The following is a 16,732-nucleotide window of genomic DNA, read 5'->3' as shown; positions in this document are numbered from 1 at the left end:
GAATTACGTGCCATCGTAATTGCTTTCAGGACTATAGAGATTCATTTTCTTAAACCTGTCCAAATCATTCTTTTAAGGACAGGAATCAACCTTGCTACCCTTCTCTTGAAACTGTAGAGCAGTATTGTCTTTTTCATGGGAGTTGCAGTTGGCAGTACTGTGAAAACCACAATGCATGGGTAAATGGTGGTGGTGATGACTCTAAACACAGTAATTACTTTAATGGAAATGAAAGGCACCCTGTGTTGCTGGTCACTGGACCTCAGTATCGTTGGAATACTGTAGGACAAGTTTGGTAGAAAAGGGAAAAACGAAGACAGTGTCAGTTTGCGCTGGAAATGCTAATGACCAAGTGAACAGCAGCAGGCAGCGAGAGTGTTAAGATTCTATGGAAGAATAAGCATTTTATTGTCAACAAGGGAATAATTTCCTGTTTTCTGGAAGACTGCAGTAACGCATGTCCTCTTGTAGTATTTTCTATTAAAAATGTCAATAAAGCATCATATTGGTAAATGATTTATGCCATTTCTTCCTTTGTGTGCTGTATTCCAGTAAGATTAACTAGTCACCAACATATTGACTGCTTATGTATGTAAAATATTAAAGAAAAATTGGAAAATGTTTTATTGCACATACGGTAAAATTATGTTCACTTTTCAAGGGAGGTTTGTTTCATTATTTTGACAGGGTCAATTTCAGTATGGAAGAAATAACAAATGCGCTATGTCAAATGTGAAAATAAGATGTAAACCTAGTGCTACAAGGATCTTAAACTGCATGGTAATGAGCAGCACAGATTTACAAAACTGTGTTCTCTCTAAATAATAGAAATGCTGGAATAGGATTTATGCTATTTCCTGTTGTAGTTTCACTTGTGGAAATGTGGAAGTGGATACGTAGTTAGAGGACATGCATTAAATGAGGATTCCCATTAAGTTTTAAAAACAATATAATTTACAGCTGTTTTTCCTGTGCTTCTTTTTTTATGATTTGCAGTCAGTCCTTATCTACCTACAAAGAGCTGTGTTCTCTGGCCAGTGACCTTAACCAGCCCGACTTAGTCTACAAGTTCATGAACCTGGCTAATCATCACGCCATGTGGAACTCCAGAAAGGTGCCCTTTCCAATTCCTGTGCATAGAGTGAACTTAAAAAGCAAGCATCCTTCATTTTTTAAACCAGGGATCTTTTACCTTTTTAACTGTTCTGTGGAAACCCCACTTTCACCCTAAAATATACATTGAAATCTATTATTAGTTATTATTCTTAATACTGCCGCTATTTATTAGAAAATATTTATAGGTGATGGTAAACTTATTTTTCACTGATAGTTGAGTCCATTTAATAGAACAAATTATTCTAATACCGAACAAATTAAGGAGGGCTGGTTCTTTTGTAGCAAAATAATTGACATTTAAACATCAGGCTGTTCTGTTATTCATGTCCAGCAGACCTTCCTATGGCAATAAATAAGCTACACATTGACAGCACGGAAAGATACTTTCTAATGGAGGCTTAAATACTGGTACATTAAATTACAGTGACAGTATGTAATCATTATGACTGTGTATGCCAGAGTGTTCATGGCGTTAACCATAATAATAGTCAGAAGGTGGCCGAGTGCAGACTCTAGGACAATAATAAGATGTTCTAGATGACTGTAAGACCTAGAACCATAGTGATACTAATAATGACAAAACAGCACCGACAGCACCTGTCTGTTTAAATAAGCGTCTCTTCTTCCATTGTTCTGGTCTTTATCGTTTTTCTTTTCTCCCCATCGCCAGGGTGCTGCCTTTGGCTTCAACATGATAGCCACAAAAGCTGGAGAACAACTGGCTCCATATTTATCTCAGCTGGTCCCCCGTCTGTACCGGTACCAGTTCGATCCAAATCTCGCCATCCGACAAGCCATGACCAGCATTTGGGATGCTCTCGTCACGGACAAAACAACTGTATGTTTCCGTTCTCTCTGTCTAAATATGCATGCTGTGCAGCTTTCACATACAAGACACGTACTCTCACATCGACAGCACCTGTTTGAAAATGCAACTTAAAATAATGTATTTGTTTAAATTGCAAGTTCTGCTCAGTCTTGGAATTTGTAGCAGTAATTTAGTTCCTTGGCTTGCATTAGGGAAACATCCAAGAGTTTAGTTCTATTGATCTGTCATGAAATTGTTCTTTTACAGTTCAAAACTAAGGTATCTCAGTATTTCTGTCTACAACCAGTGGATCGTTTTTAGCAGTGTAGTACTGAATATATTCCCTGCCCTTCTGCAGAGTATATGCCTCTTCTTATCTGGCCTGCAATAAAGCCTCTTTGAATCATGTCTATTGAAAATTGAAAATGATCATGTAATTTTTTTTTTTACTGTTTTGAGGACTTTAACATGTAACTTCAAAGCTGGCAAACAAGAGGAGGCCCATCTACTGTGTTTGGCTGCTGGTAGCTGATTGATCTGAGGACCATTTCTAATGAAAAATGTCTTTTTCATTCAGGTGGATAAATACCTAAAGGAAATTCTTCAGGATGTGATCTCCAACCTAACCAGTAATATGTGGAGAGTCCGCGAATCAAGGTGAAGAAAGTTCTGTTTTTTATTCACAGAGCATGACTTCAGTCCATATCATGTGTATTTGCATAGACTGGCCATGAATCATACGTGAAAATGCTGTGCTTACTGCTTAAGTGAACAAACTCTGTAGTGAATACCACAGATGCTTAGTGCGTGACTAAAAAAATCAAGTCTAAGCTTCATCCTGAATCCACACCTGTAGGCCACTCAGTGTAATGTAAGGAGGTGTTTAAAGCTGAGCTTTTTTTCTCTTGTGCAGCTGCTTGGCCCTGAATGATTTAATACGTGGAAGACAGCTGGATGACATCATTGACCAAATCCCAGAAATGTGGGAGACCTTGTTCAGAGTGCGGGATGACATCAAGGTAAAATGCTTTGCTTTAGAAGTACAACACAGGCAAGAAACAAAAACAGGTTTTCCTTCTCGAGTCGGATTTTAAATGACTTGTGCCCACCTGTGCTGAGCAAAGCATAACTGAATTTAATGCCAAGCTTCTGGTTTGATTCGGAACTATAAACTTGTTTATTTATTGCAATGCTGGGAAAGCAATAAGGCCATTACTTGTCCCTCAATAAAGTCTCACCTAATCTCTCATTAGTCGTTTTTTTAAGTTTAAATATTTATTCTTCATGGACAATCTTAACATTTAATTTGAGCTCTTTGGAAGAACATTGATGTAAGCCCTATATCTCAGAACCTTGATGCTTTCTTTCCCTTATCATGACAAATCGGTTGGTTCCCTCTCTCTTGTTCCTGCAGGAATCGGTTCGGAAGGCAGCTGATCTAGCTCTCAAGACCCTCAGTAAGGCAAGTCTATCTTGTACATTCGTATCTGTGGCCCGTTATGGGTGTTCAGCGTCACTCGTTAACCTTCAGTGTTTGTATACACCCAAATCAGGAACATTTGACACTTTTATGAAGTGATGTTATGACGTGTCGTGACCAAATGGAACGCACTTCCCCTTGCGAGAGGGAGTGCGTTTCTGCCGCGTGAACCGCCGGGGAGAGAGGGTGAGGTTGTCAGTGCCGGGCTGCTGTCTCCCCGCTGCAGGTGTGCGTGCGGATGTGCGAGTCGTCCAGCGCCGCGGCCCAGCGGACAGTCGCAGTCCTCCTGCCCTGCCTGCTGGACAAAGGAATCATGAGCAATGTGTCGGAGGTCCGGGCCCTCAGGTGAGCATGAAACTGAAATGCTGATTTTAAATCCTTTCTCTTGAGTGACGTTCCCTAGTTTCCAACTCCCGAAAGAGATGTTCTTAGTTCTGCAGCTGCTTGGTAGGTTATTACTTAAAATTAATTTAAACATTGAAAATGATGTGGTCTTTGAAAGATTTTGAAAGAGGAATAACTTTGCGATAACTTATTTGTGCAGCAGAAAGCTTGGAAACTTTTCAGACAGTTTCTTAATGCCTTGTGCAGGTTAACAAAGCAGCGTATTTATGAGAGCATATATCAGGCTTAAAAAAATGAGAGTTTTCCTACTGAAAAAGACTCAGTCTTTTCATGTTCGGTATACAGGTAGTGATTTAATCCCCAGTTCCTGATTTTGTGTTGTCAACACCGTTCAGCATTCAGACGCTGGTGAAGATCAGTAAGAGTGCTGGCTGCCGGCTGAAGCCCCATGCTCCCAAACTGATACCTGCCCTGCTGGAGTCTCTCAGTGTGCTGGAGCCGCAGGTCCTGAACTACCTGAGTCTGCGGGCCACAGAGCAAGAAAAGGTAAGATGCAGTGCTAGCTTTCCACATGGCGGTAAACTCAAGTCACGTCAACTGAAAGTCTAGCACATATTCTAGGTCCCTTTTAAGGGGAACTACCATCCCAGTTTCTCAGACAGGTAATTGAATCTTGGTAATAAAATAGACGGTAGCGCAAAATTCTAAAAATCCCTTTGTGAAAGCGCTATATGGTCTCCATGTTGTCGCAAACCGCTGGTTTCATCACGGGCGAGAGCGAGAGTCTGCGAATTGCAGTATGAAACAGCCCATCCTGCTCACTAGTCACTGTAATGTATAAGCGAATACGTTCAGGTTGTGCGGCCACAGAAATGTGATCCGCATGCAGAGTTAACAAATAAGTAGTATTTGTGCGTTAAAGTGTTTTGTTGCCTCGTTCTGAATCCCAGACAAGCGCATACCTGGAGATGTCATCTATTTTGTGATGTTAATTGCAGGTTTTACACGTTTCTGTGTACATTGTACTTTCATTGGGGTTTGAAATTCACTCATCAAAGCTAGTTCTTTGTAACCCTGAAATATAAAAATAGCATTGCAGTTCCTCTTTAAATCTTTGCAACCTGAAGGTCTGTGGAGCGTGGTTAACTAGATTCAATTACCCCTTAATTCAGCCAGTTAAGCCCTATTCCTCAATTTGAGTAAGAGGCAAATGATTTGGCAGAGACCTAGAAAACCTGCTGGATTGAGGACTGAAGTTGGGGAACTCTCCTGCAAGGAGATTGGTTTGCCTGTAAAAAATAAATTGCCGAATGTTACAATTATAGATTAATATATTGTGTTTTTAGTATATCCTTTTAAATAAAAAAAATCTGTCTACTGTTTTCACTTTCAGACAGCAATGGACACAGCAAGACTCAGTGCAGCTAAGTCTTCTCCAATGATGGAAACCATCAACATGGTAAAACTGATGTTCTTTGTCGTGTTTTGTGTGTCGCTTCCGCACTTTACTGTATCTGTACTTTTACTGAATTTGATAAAACAGGCCTTTGATAAATAACAGAGCACACAGACCATGCGTCATTGTTTCAAACTGAGCACTCAGTTGCTTAATTGAAACCTTTGAAGAATTTTTGTAGTTAGATCTATGCCCTTTTCATTGTTTTATCTCTTCAATAGGTGCGAACTGTAAGGACTTGATAGTAGTAGAGGTTTGAGTAAAGTAGCAGTTCAGATAAAGGTTGAGTAAACAGTGTTCATTGGCCAGGAAGCCCAGAAGGTTTTCCGGAGCCATTAGGAACAGGTCTGGGAAGCTCTTTCCTCAACATCTTTCCTGTCTCCACCAGCGTTCTTCTTTTCACTTACAACTAACAGGACATGGTAGATCATGTCACCTTTGCAGTAGGAAAAACAAAACAATAATGAATTCCCTCTTCTGTAACTGTGGCTGTATACCCTTCATAGTCTTTGCCATTATTCAGTGGTTGAGCGCTGCTAAGCTTGGTGTAGGGGTCACTGAGCTGATAGTGGCAAAGCCAGTGTCACCCCTGTATATGCTAAAGGCCCATTTCCCTGTGCTTTCTGTGTCTGTCATTGTAACCCTGCTCTGTGCTGCTTTTCAGTGCCTGCAGCACTTAGACGTGTCCGTTCTAGGAGAGCTCATACCAAAGCTGTGTGACCTGCTGAAGAGCGGAGTTGGTCTGGGCACAAAGGTAACTTTGCTGTTTTTCTGTTTTCTTGGTTTTTGCCAGAGTTGCTCAGCAGTAAGTTCTGTTATGAACATCTGATCCTATTTTTTTTCATCGGCTGTGGTGTGAGAATGTATCTGGGTTTGAAACACACAGTACTATCTTTGAACGTTACGTTCATCTGGCAGACTTGTTTGGAGGCACTTGAAACCCATTCATTTTCATGCTCCCTGTAGACTTCTTCATTAGGTTCCAAAATGTAATTGAATTATTAACGGTACACAATATGCTGTTTAACAGAAAAATTGTAGCTGACAGCATTGCTTTTTCTGAAAACATTGCACTTACTTTTTAAATGTGGATATCTAACCCCACATCATAAAATAATTGTATTGTTCTGTTATTGGAGCACTGTACGGAGCCATGTGAAACAATTAATACTGTATATTAATCAGTTATAAAAGTGCACTTCTATATTCTGAAACCTACCACAAGCAAAATATAAGAGAATAACCTCTATGGAGGAGATTAGTAGGAATGATGCACACAGTTTTCAGCATGTATTATTCATTGGGTGATGTAATTCTTCAGCTGTTAAAAATATCTGGTTACCAGTTTAGCAATGCTTAGCATATTTAAAAGACGTGTCAGAGGAGTCATCTTGCAGAAATACTGATATTAATGAGACGGAAAGATTGACAATTTCTGCTTTGCTTCCTATGGACCATTTTAATTTTGAAGGAAGGTAGAAATTTCTAGATCATCCTGACCATGTTTTTTTTTCGTCCGTACCTTCTAGCTCTTCTTCGTTATTTTTGCCCCGTTTTTCAAATTGTTTTGTGGAAGATGAGAGATTTGATTAAGCCCAGTACAGAATCACTGAGGCTGCAGTGTGAAACGCATGGGTAGATGTGTGGTGAATATCAGTCATTTGCTTGTGTTCCAGGGAGGCTGTGCCAGTGTTATTGTTTCACTGACTATCCAGTGCCCTCAAGACTTAACACCGCACGCAGGCAAGTAATCAGCATCCGCCTACCTGTTTGTGTTTCAGAGGTATACACCACCCTCCAGAAGTGAGGGGAGAATAAAGTCAAAGCTGTTCATTTATTTTCTAGTCAAGCAGTGTTTGTGTGTGATCATCAGATTAATGTGAATGATAAGTACAGTATAGTACACATTTTATATTTGGGTTTTAGTGCATCATTTAGTAATTAATCAGTTCTTCAAATGCATACGTTTTCAGTTAAGGGCCAGAACAAGAAACTTATGTATTAGCCTTGCAGTGTGTTCATTTAATGTGCTTATGACAGCCTCTGTATTTTGTGGCAGGTAAACTGATGAGTGCTTTGCTGAACGGACTAAATGACCGAAGTAGTGTTGTTCAGAAATCGTTTGCCTTTGCGCTGGGACATTTAGTTCGGGTGAGTTAATTCGATTGTCGTTACGGCAGTGTTGCAGTTAAGACGTCAGGTAATTTAACGAGATTTTCTTTGACAGACTGCAAAAGACAGTAGCGTGGAGAAACTTCTGCAGAAGCTCAATACCTGGTACTTGGAGAAAGAAGGTAGGACAAAAAAAGATTCTCTTTAAATTATGTTGTCATATTTGTTTTTCCCACCTGATCATTTTGCAACACATTACAACAGTGTACATTGTTCAGAAGCAGCATCTAAAACAAAAGGACAAGTCCAAAAGGATTAGGTAATCACTATGTCAAAAATATTTAAATGTAAAACCTATTCTGACAGCTGTTGTGCCATCTGAAAGACAATAATTATGAAGTTTAAAGATTAAAGTAATAGTGATGCAGTAATATAGTCCGAGTTTTAGTTTTCCTACATGTTTGGATCTATTTTAATGTTACTTATCCAGAGGTTTCATTTGTTGTGATGTGAATGTGTTGCATGTGTTATAAATCAAATTAATTGGCATTAATTGTCTTAGTAAAATTTCAAAAGACTTTTGTATCTACAGTTTCAGTGTCAGTGCTTTTATGAATTGAAACAACTGAAGCTAATGTATAGAGAGCCTTAAATCTTTGTAGAGCAGAGAGCTTAAACATTCTCTGAGCTTATGTGTTTATTGACAAAAAAAAATACTCTCCCATATCTCCCCATAGAGGAGGTTTTCACACTAACAATGCTTGTGTACATCTTAAAGTAAAAATTCATAACAGAAAATTTATATGAGTATTAAGGTCAGTACGTATCATTATAGCTGCTTTCTTCTTCGATTCTCAGAGCCCATTTATAAATCTTCCTGTGCATTAACGTTGCATGCCATTGGGCACTACAGTCCTGACGTGCTGAAGAACCATGCTGTTCAGGCATTACCTCTGGCCTTTCTGGGGATGCATGAAGTTCCCGATGAGGAGAAAGGAGAGAACACAGACTCCAACCTCTGGTCAGAGGTCTGGCAGGACAATGTTCCTGGTATGGATTACTATTGATGTGGAAATCTTATTTGGTTATATCACTTCACTTAATTTAATAATGCCACTGAAGCATTATGGAACATCAGGCTGAAGCTCGTGCAGTAGAAATCCATAAACATCCAAGTTGATGTAACGTTATGGCAAAAGGTTTGATGTTGCAGTTTGGAGATCAAACAATGGTTCCCAAAGACATGAGAAGACTTGAGTGTGGATATTCGGGAAGTAATGTTCTTATTGGCACCTCTGTACTTCTTTGATATTATATTTAATTTGATTGCAGAGTTGACAAATAACATGTTCATCTCACAAATGCAATTTAAGCATTTTGATGTGTTTTGGTTTAATTTTATATTCAGTTTAAGAAATATGAATGGGAAGTAAAATACTTTGGTTTACAATGGTCTTCAGGATTCCTGGCAGTTTTTATGACAGATATGCTACTGGTATGACAGATATGCTACTGGTACAATGGAAGCAATGCACATTTTTGCCATTTTTAGTTTTTGGACCTAGAGTGTATAAGACAGAAATTTAGTAAAAAGGCAGGAGCTGCAGCTCTGACCTGTCCTGGCTTCACTGATCTGTTGCGCGAACCCCCTGCGCGTGAGGTAATGCGATATACCCCCCTGCTGAGGCTGCCACCTCTCTTCCAGGAAGCTTCGGCGGCATTCGGCTGTACATGACAGAGCTGATAGCCATCACCCAGAGAGCCCTGCAGTCCCAGTCCTGGAAGATGAAAGCTCAGGGGGCAGCGGCTATGGCCTCCATTGCCAAGCAGCAGACGGGCTCCCTGGTGGCGCCTTACCTGGGGATGGTGTTGGGGGCACTGCTGCAGGGGCTCGCAGGGAGGACCTGGACAGGAAAGGTGAGGGTGGGGCAGGAAGGGTGAGGATGGGGCTGGGAGAGTGAGGAGGTGGGCAGGGAGAGGGAGGGTGGGGCAGGAAGGGTGAGGGTGGGGCAGGGAGAGTGAGGAGGTGGGCAAGGAGAGGTAGGATGGGGCAAGAAGGGTGAGGATGGGGTAGAGGGAGGGAGGATGGGGCAGGGAGAGTGAGGATGGGGTAGGAAGGATGAAAGTGTGGGCAGGAAGGGTGAGGATGGGGCAGGGAGGGTGTGTTTTAGATTAACTTACAGTACCTGCTGAATGACTAATGAAATAAGAAAGACCGGGTTGCCTTCTATTGTTCATAGCCTTTCATATGTATTTATTCTGCAGAAATAAAATGGCATTTTTACATGAATTACTTTCATTTTACATGAATTAATGGTGTTTGTCTTTTACAGGAGGAATTGCTGAAGGCAGTTGGATCTGTGGTGTCTGCATGCAGGTTAGCACAGGAACCTCACCCATTCTCACTGATGATAATATTAGGAATGTTTATATACATCTATACATTTGGCAGAAAATACCTGGTTTATTGTATAGAATCTTTTACGTAGATGTGTCTTGTGTTGAACTTTAATTACATTTGGTGGTAATTGATTACATTTGGTGGTGGTGGAGGGGTGTCCCCATTATCTATAAAGCGCTTTGAGTGGAGTTTCCAGAAAAGCGCAGTATACAGTAAGTGTAAGGAATTATTATTATTGTTATTATTTCCATTTTAATTACAATAAATGATGCTGGGTTTTTCAAACATGGATGTTTCTGAATACCATGGTATAAAAACATGGGGACACCATGTGTCAGCTGTTTAGAGAAAGCTTAATTTCTCTCTGCAGAATTACACCATTGTTTTGCCAGCAGTCTGTAGCCAGTTATCTAAGTAAACGTCCATTCCCTCCTTTTGAAATACCCCGACACCTTGCCCCCTGGGTGGCCAGTCAGCACAGCCTGTGCAGAATAGTGCAAACTAAAAACGAATCCCCTCGCACCAGCACTTGCTTGTGGTCTCATGAAGGACTTCTTCTCCGTTCAGTGGAGAGCTCCAAAAGCCCGCGCAGGGCCAGCCCAGTATCCCGGAGGTCATCGAGCTGGTGCTGAAGGAGTGCCGCAAGGAGAACCTCCGCTACAAGATGGTGGCTCTTAAATGCACAGGAGACGTCCTGGCCGCCACCCAGGAGGACCGCTTCCAGGAGCTCGCCAATATTCTGATCCCGCTGGTCAAGAAGGTACAGTGGATCCTTGGATCCTAGGATCCTAGGATCCGAATTACTGTTCAAAACGATCCAACTTCTCGGCCAAGCATCGAGTGTGGCCTCAAGGTTCACTGTGGCAGGGTTCTGTCCAGCTTCCACGCAACAGGAGGTTTTTCAGTTGATTTCTGGACCGTTTCGAATTGTGGAATTTAAATGTTCTTGTGTTCTTTGCGTTTGGGAGGGCGTTTCTCTGGCCTGTGTCCCTTGAAGAGCCCTGAGTAATTAGAGACTAGTCGCAAAATCAGAAAAGACACTTATTTTTCATTGCTTTCAACGTGGCCTTAGTCCTGGAAATGTAAAGCTTACATCCACCGGTGAATTGAACAATGTGCTAAGTCAGAATAGGAGGGTCTGAGGATAAAAGATTAAATTTGTCATTTAAATAAATTCCCCATATGAAAGGGGGTTACTGTGGGGCTTAATCTAGGTCCGTTGTCTCAGAGCTTGTTACCGCATATATGACTTGCATACCTGCCATATACAGTATAACTTAAGTATAATTTCAAAACAATAAGATAATATACAGATTATGGCTTTGATTTTTCATGTTTGGTATTAGCTTTACCCTTATTTGTATAGTTCTTAGCAACTTTGAAAAAGACTTTTCATAGTCAGTTCAATCATTGTGACATTCTGAAAACGTTATCCACATTGCTGGCAATGTTATGCAATGTTATGCATGTTTATTTTGTCTTCTGAAGATTCATAAGATACCGCAATGGCATTCACACTTAAAAAAAATGCAGTTCAATTCCCTTTTAATAATAAGCTTTAACCACATCGTATGTGCAGTTGGTTACACTATACTTTTTGTTTTAATTACATTTTTAAATTTGGGTTTTAAATTTTGAGTATATTGATCCAATTAATGCTCACAACATAATATTTAATATGTGAGTTACAGTATTTTTTGTTGGGTTTTTTTACAGACGGATGGCAGTTACTTAGGTTATAGACTTCTTTGTGACTGTAGTTGTTACGTTCTGATAGCTTAGTGGTATCTCTATTGTAGTATAAAGCACAGTCTTCTTCACTGTTGACACTCTCATCATTCTTTAGAACTAAAAATAAAACTCTTTAGTGAGACAGAGGTCCTTGCGTCATCTGACATTTGGTGCGGTAATTGCAGAATTCGCCCAGCAGTGCACTGTCCCAGAAGGACATGGAGGAGGAAGAGGATGAGGCTGATGAGAAAGAGAAGGAGCTGCAGACCGAGGCATTGCTGTGTGCCTTTGAGACACTTGGCAAGGCCTGGCCTAAGAATCCAGCCACACAGGGTAAGGCAAAACACTCTAGATGTATTCAGTTGAACTGGAGAGAATAACACCATCTGAGCTATCTTAAAATCTACACTTCTTTACTTTTGTCCTTGCTCAAGTTGCAAAGCAATTGCACATCCATTATGTTTATTTACATGCTAAAACGTAATCTGAGAGAACCCCATAACTGTCTGTGCTTCAGTTTGAATTCCCCTGTTCCTCACTGTTTTGTTTTCTACTGGTTTGCGCAACGCTCAGGGCTGTACCAGATAGAGCTGTGCCAGCTGATGTGTGAGAGACTGAAGCTCAGCACTTGGAGAGTACAGCTCGGAGTTCTCCAGTCCATGAATGCGTTTTTCCAGGGGTAAGATGTAACCTCTTTTAAAATGTTGACTGTGACGGATCTTGTTGAAGAACAAGAGCATCGCATCGCGAGAGGCGGCTCTTTTGGAAAGCCACCAGCTCGGCTCAAAACCGGGGCTCGTGTTGTGGCCACTGAATAACTGGGCTGAACGAGTGTTAAGCACACTGAGCGAATGAAATTCACTTTTGGGGGGAGAAGAGTTGTCTGGCTCTGTGTGGAATTAGCCATGCGGCTAACCCCTTGGTGACCAAGAGACTTACAAGAGAGCTTGCACGAGATTCAGCCTGCGTCAAGACGCTGGCAGGAAAGGAGCAGCAAGCAGGCTGCTCTAACGTCAGGTGCACTCATGTTGGTAAGCATCCATGACCAAACACGGTCAGTCAGGAGGAGAGAATGAGGAGCCTGTAGATAGGAGATCTTGTCGCAGCTGGATCAGCTTGATTGGGCTGGCTGACAGTCCTGTAGGAGCCCTGCAAGATACAAGGAACGTGAGGAAAATGTAGGAAATGTAAATCTAGTGAGGAGAACGAGATAAGGGTAGGGTCTATGAGATAGAGAGTTTGAGAATGTGTGAGTGATTCTCAGTGCCTGAACTATGGGAAAAGTAGAGAGAGAAGGGAAAAGGAAAGACTTGAGGAAAGAAGGAGAGTACTTTCAGTCTTCTCAGAGGGGGAGTAACAGAGCTAGATCCCGAATAGGGTCTAAACACAAAAATGTAGTCACCACTTACATGTGTCTAGAGTGCCTCTGCAATAGACTGAGGACTAGCAGTGTCAGAAATGTGCCTTTTTAAGGGAGCGCTCAGGGTTTGCAGTATCAGAGTGCATGAGTTCTGTTTTATAGTGTGATTAATGATAGAAAGGAGGATATACTGCAGTACAGTGCTGCTTTCTATGTGAAATACAGTTGTCCCATAATGTTATTCTGTCAGCAGCCACGGAAATTATACAGAACATTAACTATACAGCCTAATACTGTTTTTTCCTTCAAGGTTGTTACTTTTGACAAAGGATCATCAAGATTCCACTGTGTTGTCAGAAATCCTGACAGAGACTTGCACGGCAATCACATTTCCATTAGGTAAACCTCTTTCTTGTTTGTGCCGTGAAATGTACAGTGTTAAGATAGGTGTCTTAAATATTCCTTTAATTTCTCTCCATCCAAATCTTCTTCCTAGTTTAACTGAGGCGTGAAACAATTGAGATTTTTGCCATTCTAAAGGTTATATACGTTTATTTAGCTGTGTATAAGGGAATGAACTATAAAATTGGCAAGTGCAAATTGGCCAGACATAACTTCTAACTTTATTTTTTTAACAAGCAGTACTGTGCTTCTACGCTTACAATCTGTGCATGAGTTTAAGTCTATTAACACCCCGTACCACAAACGTGCATAAAGTACTTTCTTGCCATATATCAACATCCATTTATGCTCCAGATATTTAATATGCTGTGTGCTATATAAATATAGTAAAGAAATACTCCATGCTGTCTATTAGGAAATGCTATTGTGTTTTTATTAGAAAACAAGAGCTATTCCTCTGTGAGGACAGAAGCTTTAGCCATTGTGGAACTACTGATAAAGAAGCTGAATGGTGAGTATATTACCTTGGCCAAAAAAGTTAACTACAGTTTTTCAAATTAATTTTTAGTTGTAACCATGACACGAACAACTGTGACCTTTTCTTTCGAAGTTCACATGCAGTTAATAGAGCAAAAACAGAAATTGGTACCATGTACAGCCAGCTTTTGTTCATGAATGATGGTAGATCTAAAATGTGGAGGTCTGAATTGGTGTGGAACACCAGTATTCACCAGTATATGGCCAGCAGCCATATCACCCTGCAACTCACAACTGGCAACCCACTGAAGCTAAGCGGGTATGAGCCTGGTTAGTACCTGGATGGGAGACCTCCTGGGAAAAACTAAGATTGCTGCTGGAAGAGGTGTTAGTAGGGCCAGCAGGGGGTGCTCACCCTGAGGTCCATGTGGATCCTAATGCCCCAGTATAGTGACGGGGACACTATAATGTAAACATGTGCCGTCCTTCGGATGAGACGTAAAATCGAGGTCCTGACTCTCTGTGGCCATTAAAAGTCCCAGGGCGTTTCTCGAAAAGAGTAGGCATTCTGGCCAAATTTCCCATTGGCCCTTACCAATCATGGCCTCCTGATAATCCTCCTCTATGAATTGGCTTAATTACTCTGCACTCCTCCCCACTGATAGCTGATGTGTGGTGAGCGTTCTGGTGCACTATGGCTGCCGTCGCATCATCCAGGTGGGGCTCCACATTGGTGGTGGTGGAGGGGAGTCCCCATTACCTGTAAAGCACTTTGAGTGGAGTGTCCAGAAAAGCGATATATAAGTGTAAGCAATTATTATTAATTATTATTCGTAGTAATAACTTCTCAATGCGGAGAGACAATTTTAATATTAAGTACGGGTAGGGCTTTGCTACAAGATCTCAGCCAAACAAATACGTCTCCTATTTCCTAGCAGATTGATCTGTTTAGGGTTCTGTGAACTACGTGCAAATCAATGCCAGATGCTGAACATTTCAAGTGTTTTATACTTATTTGAAATTTTCAAATGCCTTTGTGGGTGTTTCATGATGAAGGAAATCCTAAATCTAGATCAGCCTGCAGTGAGATGCATGTTTCCCTGACCTCGAGAAGAGAATTCACAGCTGTGAGGACTGAGAAATTTCAATGACCTGCATTTCAGAGAACGACCAGTGGGGAAACTTGACCGCCAAGAGCAGAGACCAGCTCGTGAACTCGCTCACAACTATGGAGTCGGACAGCAGGCCAGAGCTGAAGGAGAAGTCGGCAGAGCTCAGAAAAGAAATAAAGAGCCACTGCTGAACCACAGTCCTGACCGTCTCCCTTTCAATCTGGAGTTCCTCTCGACATGCAGATTTGCTCTTATTCCTCAGCACATGGCTCAGAAGACTCCATTGCTACGTGCCTGATTTGTGTCGGGTTTTCCTCAGCTAAAATTGCGGGCGCAGAAGTTTTGCTATTAATATTTGATGTACCCACCTATGTAAAAAAAGTTCAATGCTGTGAGTAAAAAAATAAATAAAATTAATGGCTTATAACAAGAGACTATTTTCTAGAAATTCCAAGATCTTGGATAATTTAAAACCAAACAGCTGTTTGTAACACCTAAGAGATGATAGCTGTCTTGGAGAATTGAGACATGAAGTGCACTATGGGTGTTCAGTACAGACAGCCATGTCAATTTCAGTACAGATTACATTCAGTGTGGTCCAGTGTAAGTACAACTACCCTGTCATATGCACAGTATTTAGTTTACTGTGGGCCCAACTGTAACTGAATGTATCTATACTGATCAAATTGTCATTTTTAATCAATGAACAAATTTAATTGTGGATCGAATTGCCATATTTAATAGTTATTGCACTGTGTTCATTTTAAACACTGTATTGTGCCCATTGATGGGCATGTGTTGCTGCTGCAGTTTGCCACTTTTAACTGCTTTCTCGTAGGGGAGAGTGCTGGGAAAGGCCAGCAGTTCGGTTAATGATCTGTTCAGGAAAGACGTTAGTGCATTGTCTCTTGGAAAAAATGCTCCTTCACTTTGCATGTTTTAAAGGTGTGTGGTAAAAATGAATTTTCCAAAATAAAAACAAAGTAACCATACCAAAGTTGGTAAATAGAAGAGGCATGCACTACCTTTTTGAATTTCCCTCTTGTGAATTTGTCCTTAAATCAGATGTATGAATAAAATTGCTTTATTGTGAGGTTGGAACTTTTCTCTTCAAAGTATTTGCTGTTTCCTTTCCAAGCAGATAACGGGCAGGCTGTGCAGTGTAAAACAATCCAAAAAGTAGATCCCTTCCCTTTATATAGTTCCGAATGTAAAAGTCTGTTGAAAATGAATGATCTTGGTATTTGAAGGGCAGAACGTTAATGTGACAGAAACATTTGAGAACAGAGCACATATCCAGTGCAGGTTATTTAAAAAAGTATCCATTATAAAATCTGTTCTGCCATAGCATCATGCTAGTATTTGATTCTTGACTGCAGACCAAGTGCGTGCGCAAATCTTCATGTTTTCTTGCAGTCTAAAAGCAATCACACATGTGGATCAGATATGACAGTCTGGGAAGATTGGGTGATGCTGCTTCTGCCTTCAAGGATGTGTCCTTCTCCCCACTGAGCTGGTTTACCACTCTCATCTTGATTACTCTGCCAGTCGTTTTTAACCCGAACAGAAGCTCATTCATTAGAAGCGGCCGTAGTGATTAGGATGATAAAATCTTAATTAGATCTGTTTCAAAGCCTAGGTGGGGATGTTCTTTTGTGCCCTCGAGCTACATGCTCCACACAGGTTGTAGCAGTATAATCCGATATACAAATGCAGAAGAAAGTCACTTTGCGTAAGTGTCAACCAAATAAAGTTTTCTTCCTTCAACCATGCTGACTGGAACCAGGAAATCTTAATTTCTCAAGCTGGACATGGTTGACTCGTGTTGTTCTTGCATTAATGAGAAATGTCACTACAGATTCTGAATTCATTTAGACAGTTTTATCAGCTCTTACACCAAGAGCTGAACTCCCAGCGTTTTTCTACAATCCC

At 41.0% G+C, this 16,732-nt stretch overlaps 1 protein-coding gene across 1 annotated transcript in view; it reads left to right on the top strand.

Moving 5' to 3' along the window:
• Nucleotides 1–15,901, top strand: part of ecpas (Ecm29 proteasome adaptor and scaffold) — a 44,958-nt gene extending 29,057 nt beyond the window's left edge. Inside the window, exons 29-49 of the mRNA XM_088605790.1 lie at nucleotides 997–1,114; nucleotides 1,787–1,954; nucleotides 2,502–2,581; nucleotides 2,838–2,943; nucleotides 3,339–3,386; nucleotides 3,631–3,749; nucleotides 4,145–4,295; nucleotides 5,143–5,208; nucleotides 5,870–5,959; nucleotides 6,882–6,948; nucleotides 7,265–7,356; nucleotides 7,433–7,499; nucleotides 8,176–8,367; nucleotides 9,023–9,234; nucleotides 9,651–9,694; nucleotides 10,286–10,478; nucleotides 11,635–11,782; nucleotides 12,023–12,128; nucleotides 13,120–13,208; nucleotides 13,651–13,722; nucleotides 14,852–15,901. Coding sequence (XP_088461916.1) covers nucleotides 997–1,114; nucleotides 1,787–1,954; nucleotides 2,502–2,581; nucleotides 2,838–2,943; nucleotides 3,339–3,386; nucleotides 3,631–3,749; nucleotides 4,145–4,295; nucleotides 5,143–5,208; nucleotides 5,870–5,959; nucleotides 6,882–6,948; nucleotides 7,265–7,356; nucleotides 7,433–7,499; nucleotides 8,176–8,367; nucleotides 9,023–9,234; nucleotides 9,651–9,694; nucleotides 10,286–10,478; nucleotides 11,635–11,782; nucleotides 12,023–12,128; nucleotides 13,120–13,208; nucleotides 13,651–13,722; nucleotides 14,852–14,991 — 2,368 coding nt within the window. The 3' untranslated portion in view covers nucleotides 14,992–15,901. The remainder of the gene's footprint in view (nucleotides 1–996; nucleotides 1,115–1,786; nucleotides 1,955–2,501; nucleotides 2,582–2,837; nucleotides 2,944–3,338; nucleotides 3,387–3,630; nucleotides 3,750–4,144; nucleotides 4,296–5,142; nucleotides 5,209–5,869; nucleotides 5,960–6,881; nucleotides 6,949–7,264; nucleotides 7,357–7,432; nucleotides 7,500–8,175; nucleotides 8,368–9,022; nucleotides 9,235–9,650; nucleotides 9,695–10,285; nucleotides 10,479–11,634; nucleotides 11,783–12,022; nucleotides 12,129–13,119; nucleotides 13,209–13,650; nucleotides 13,723–14,851) is intronic.
• The last annotated feature ends 831 nt before the right edge of the window (nucleotides 15,902–16,732 follow it).

The sequence above is a fragment of the Lepisosteus platostomus genome, chromosome 1 (assembly GCF_059453375.1).
Source record: "Lepisosteus platostomus isolate fLepPlt1 chromosome 1, fLepPlt1.hap1, whole genome shotgun sequence".
In the NCBI taxonomy this organism is placed as follows: Eukaryota; Metazoa; Chordata; class Actinopteri; order Semionotiformes; family Lepisosteidae; genus Lepisosteus; species Lepisosteus platostomus.
Note: the sequence above shows the minus strand (reverse complement) of the source record. Positions and strands in the feature narration are given on the sequence as shown.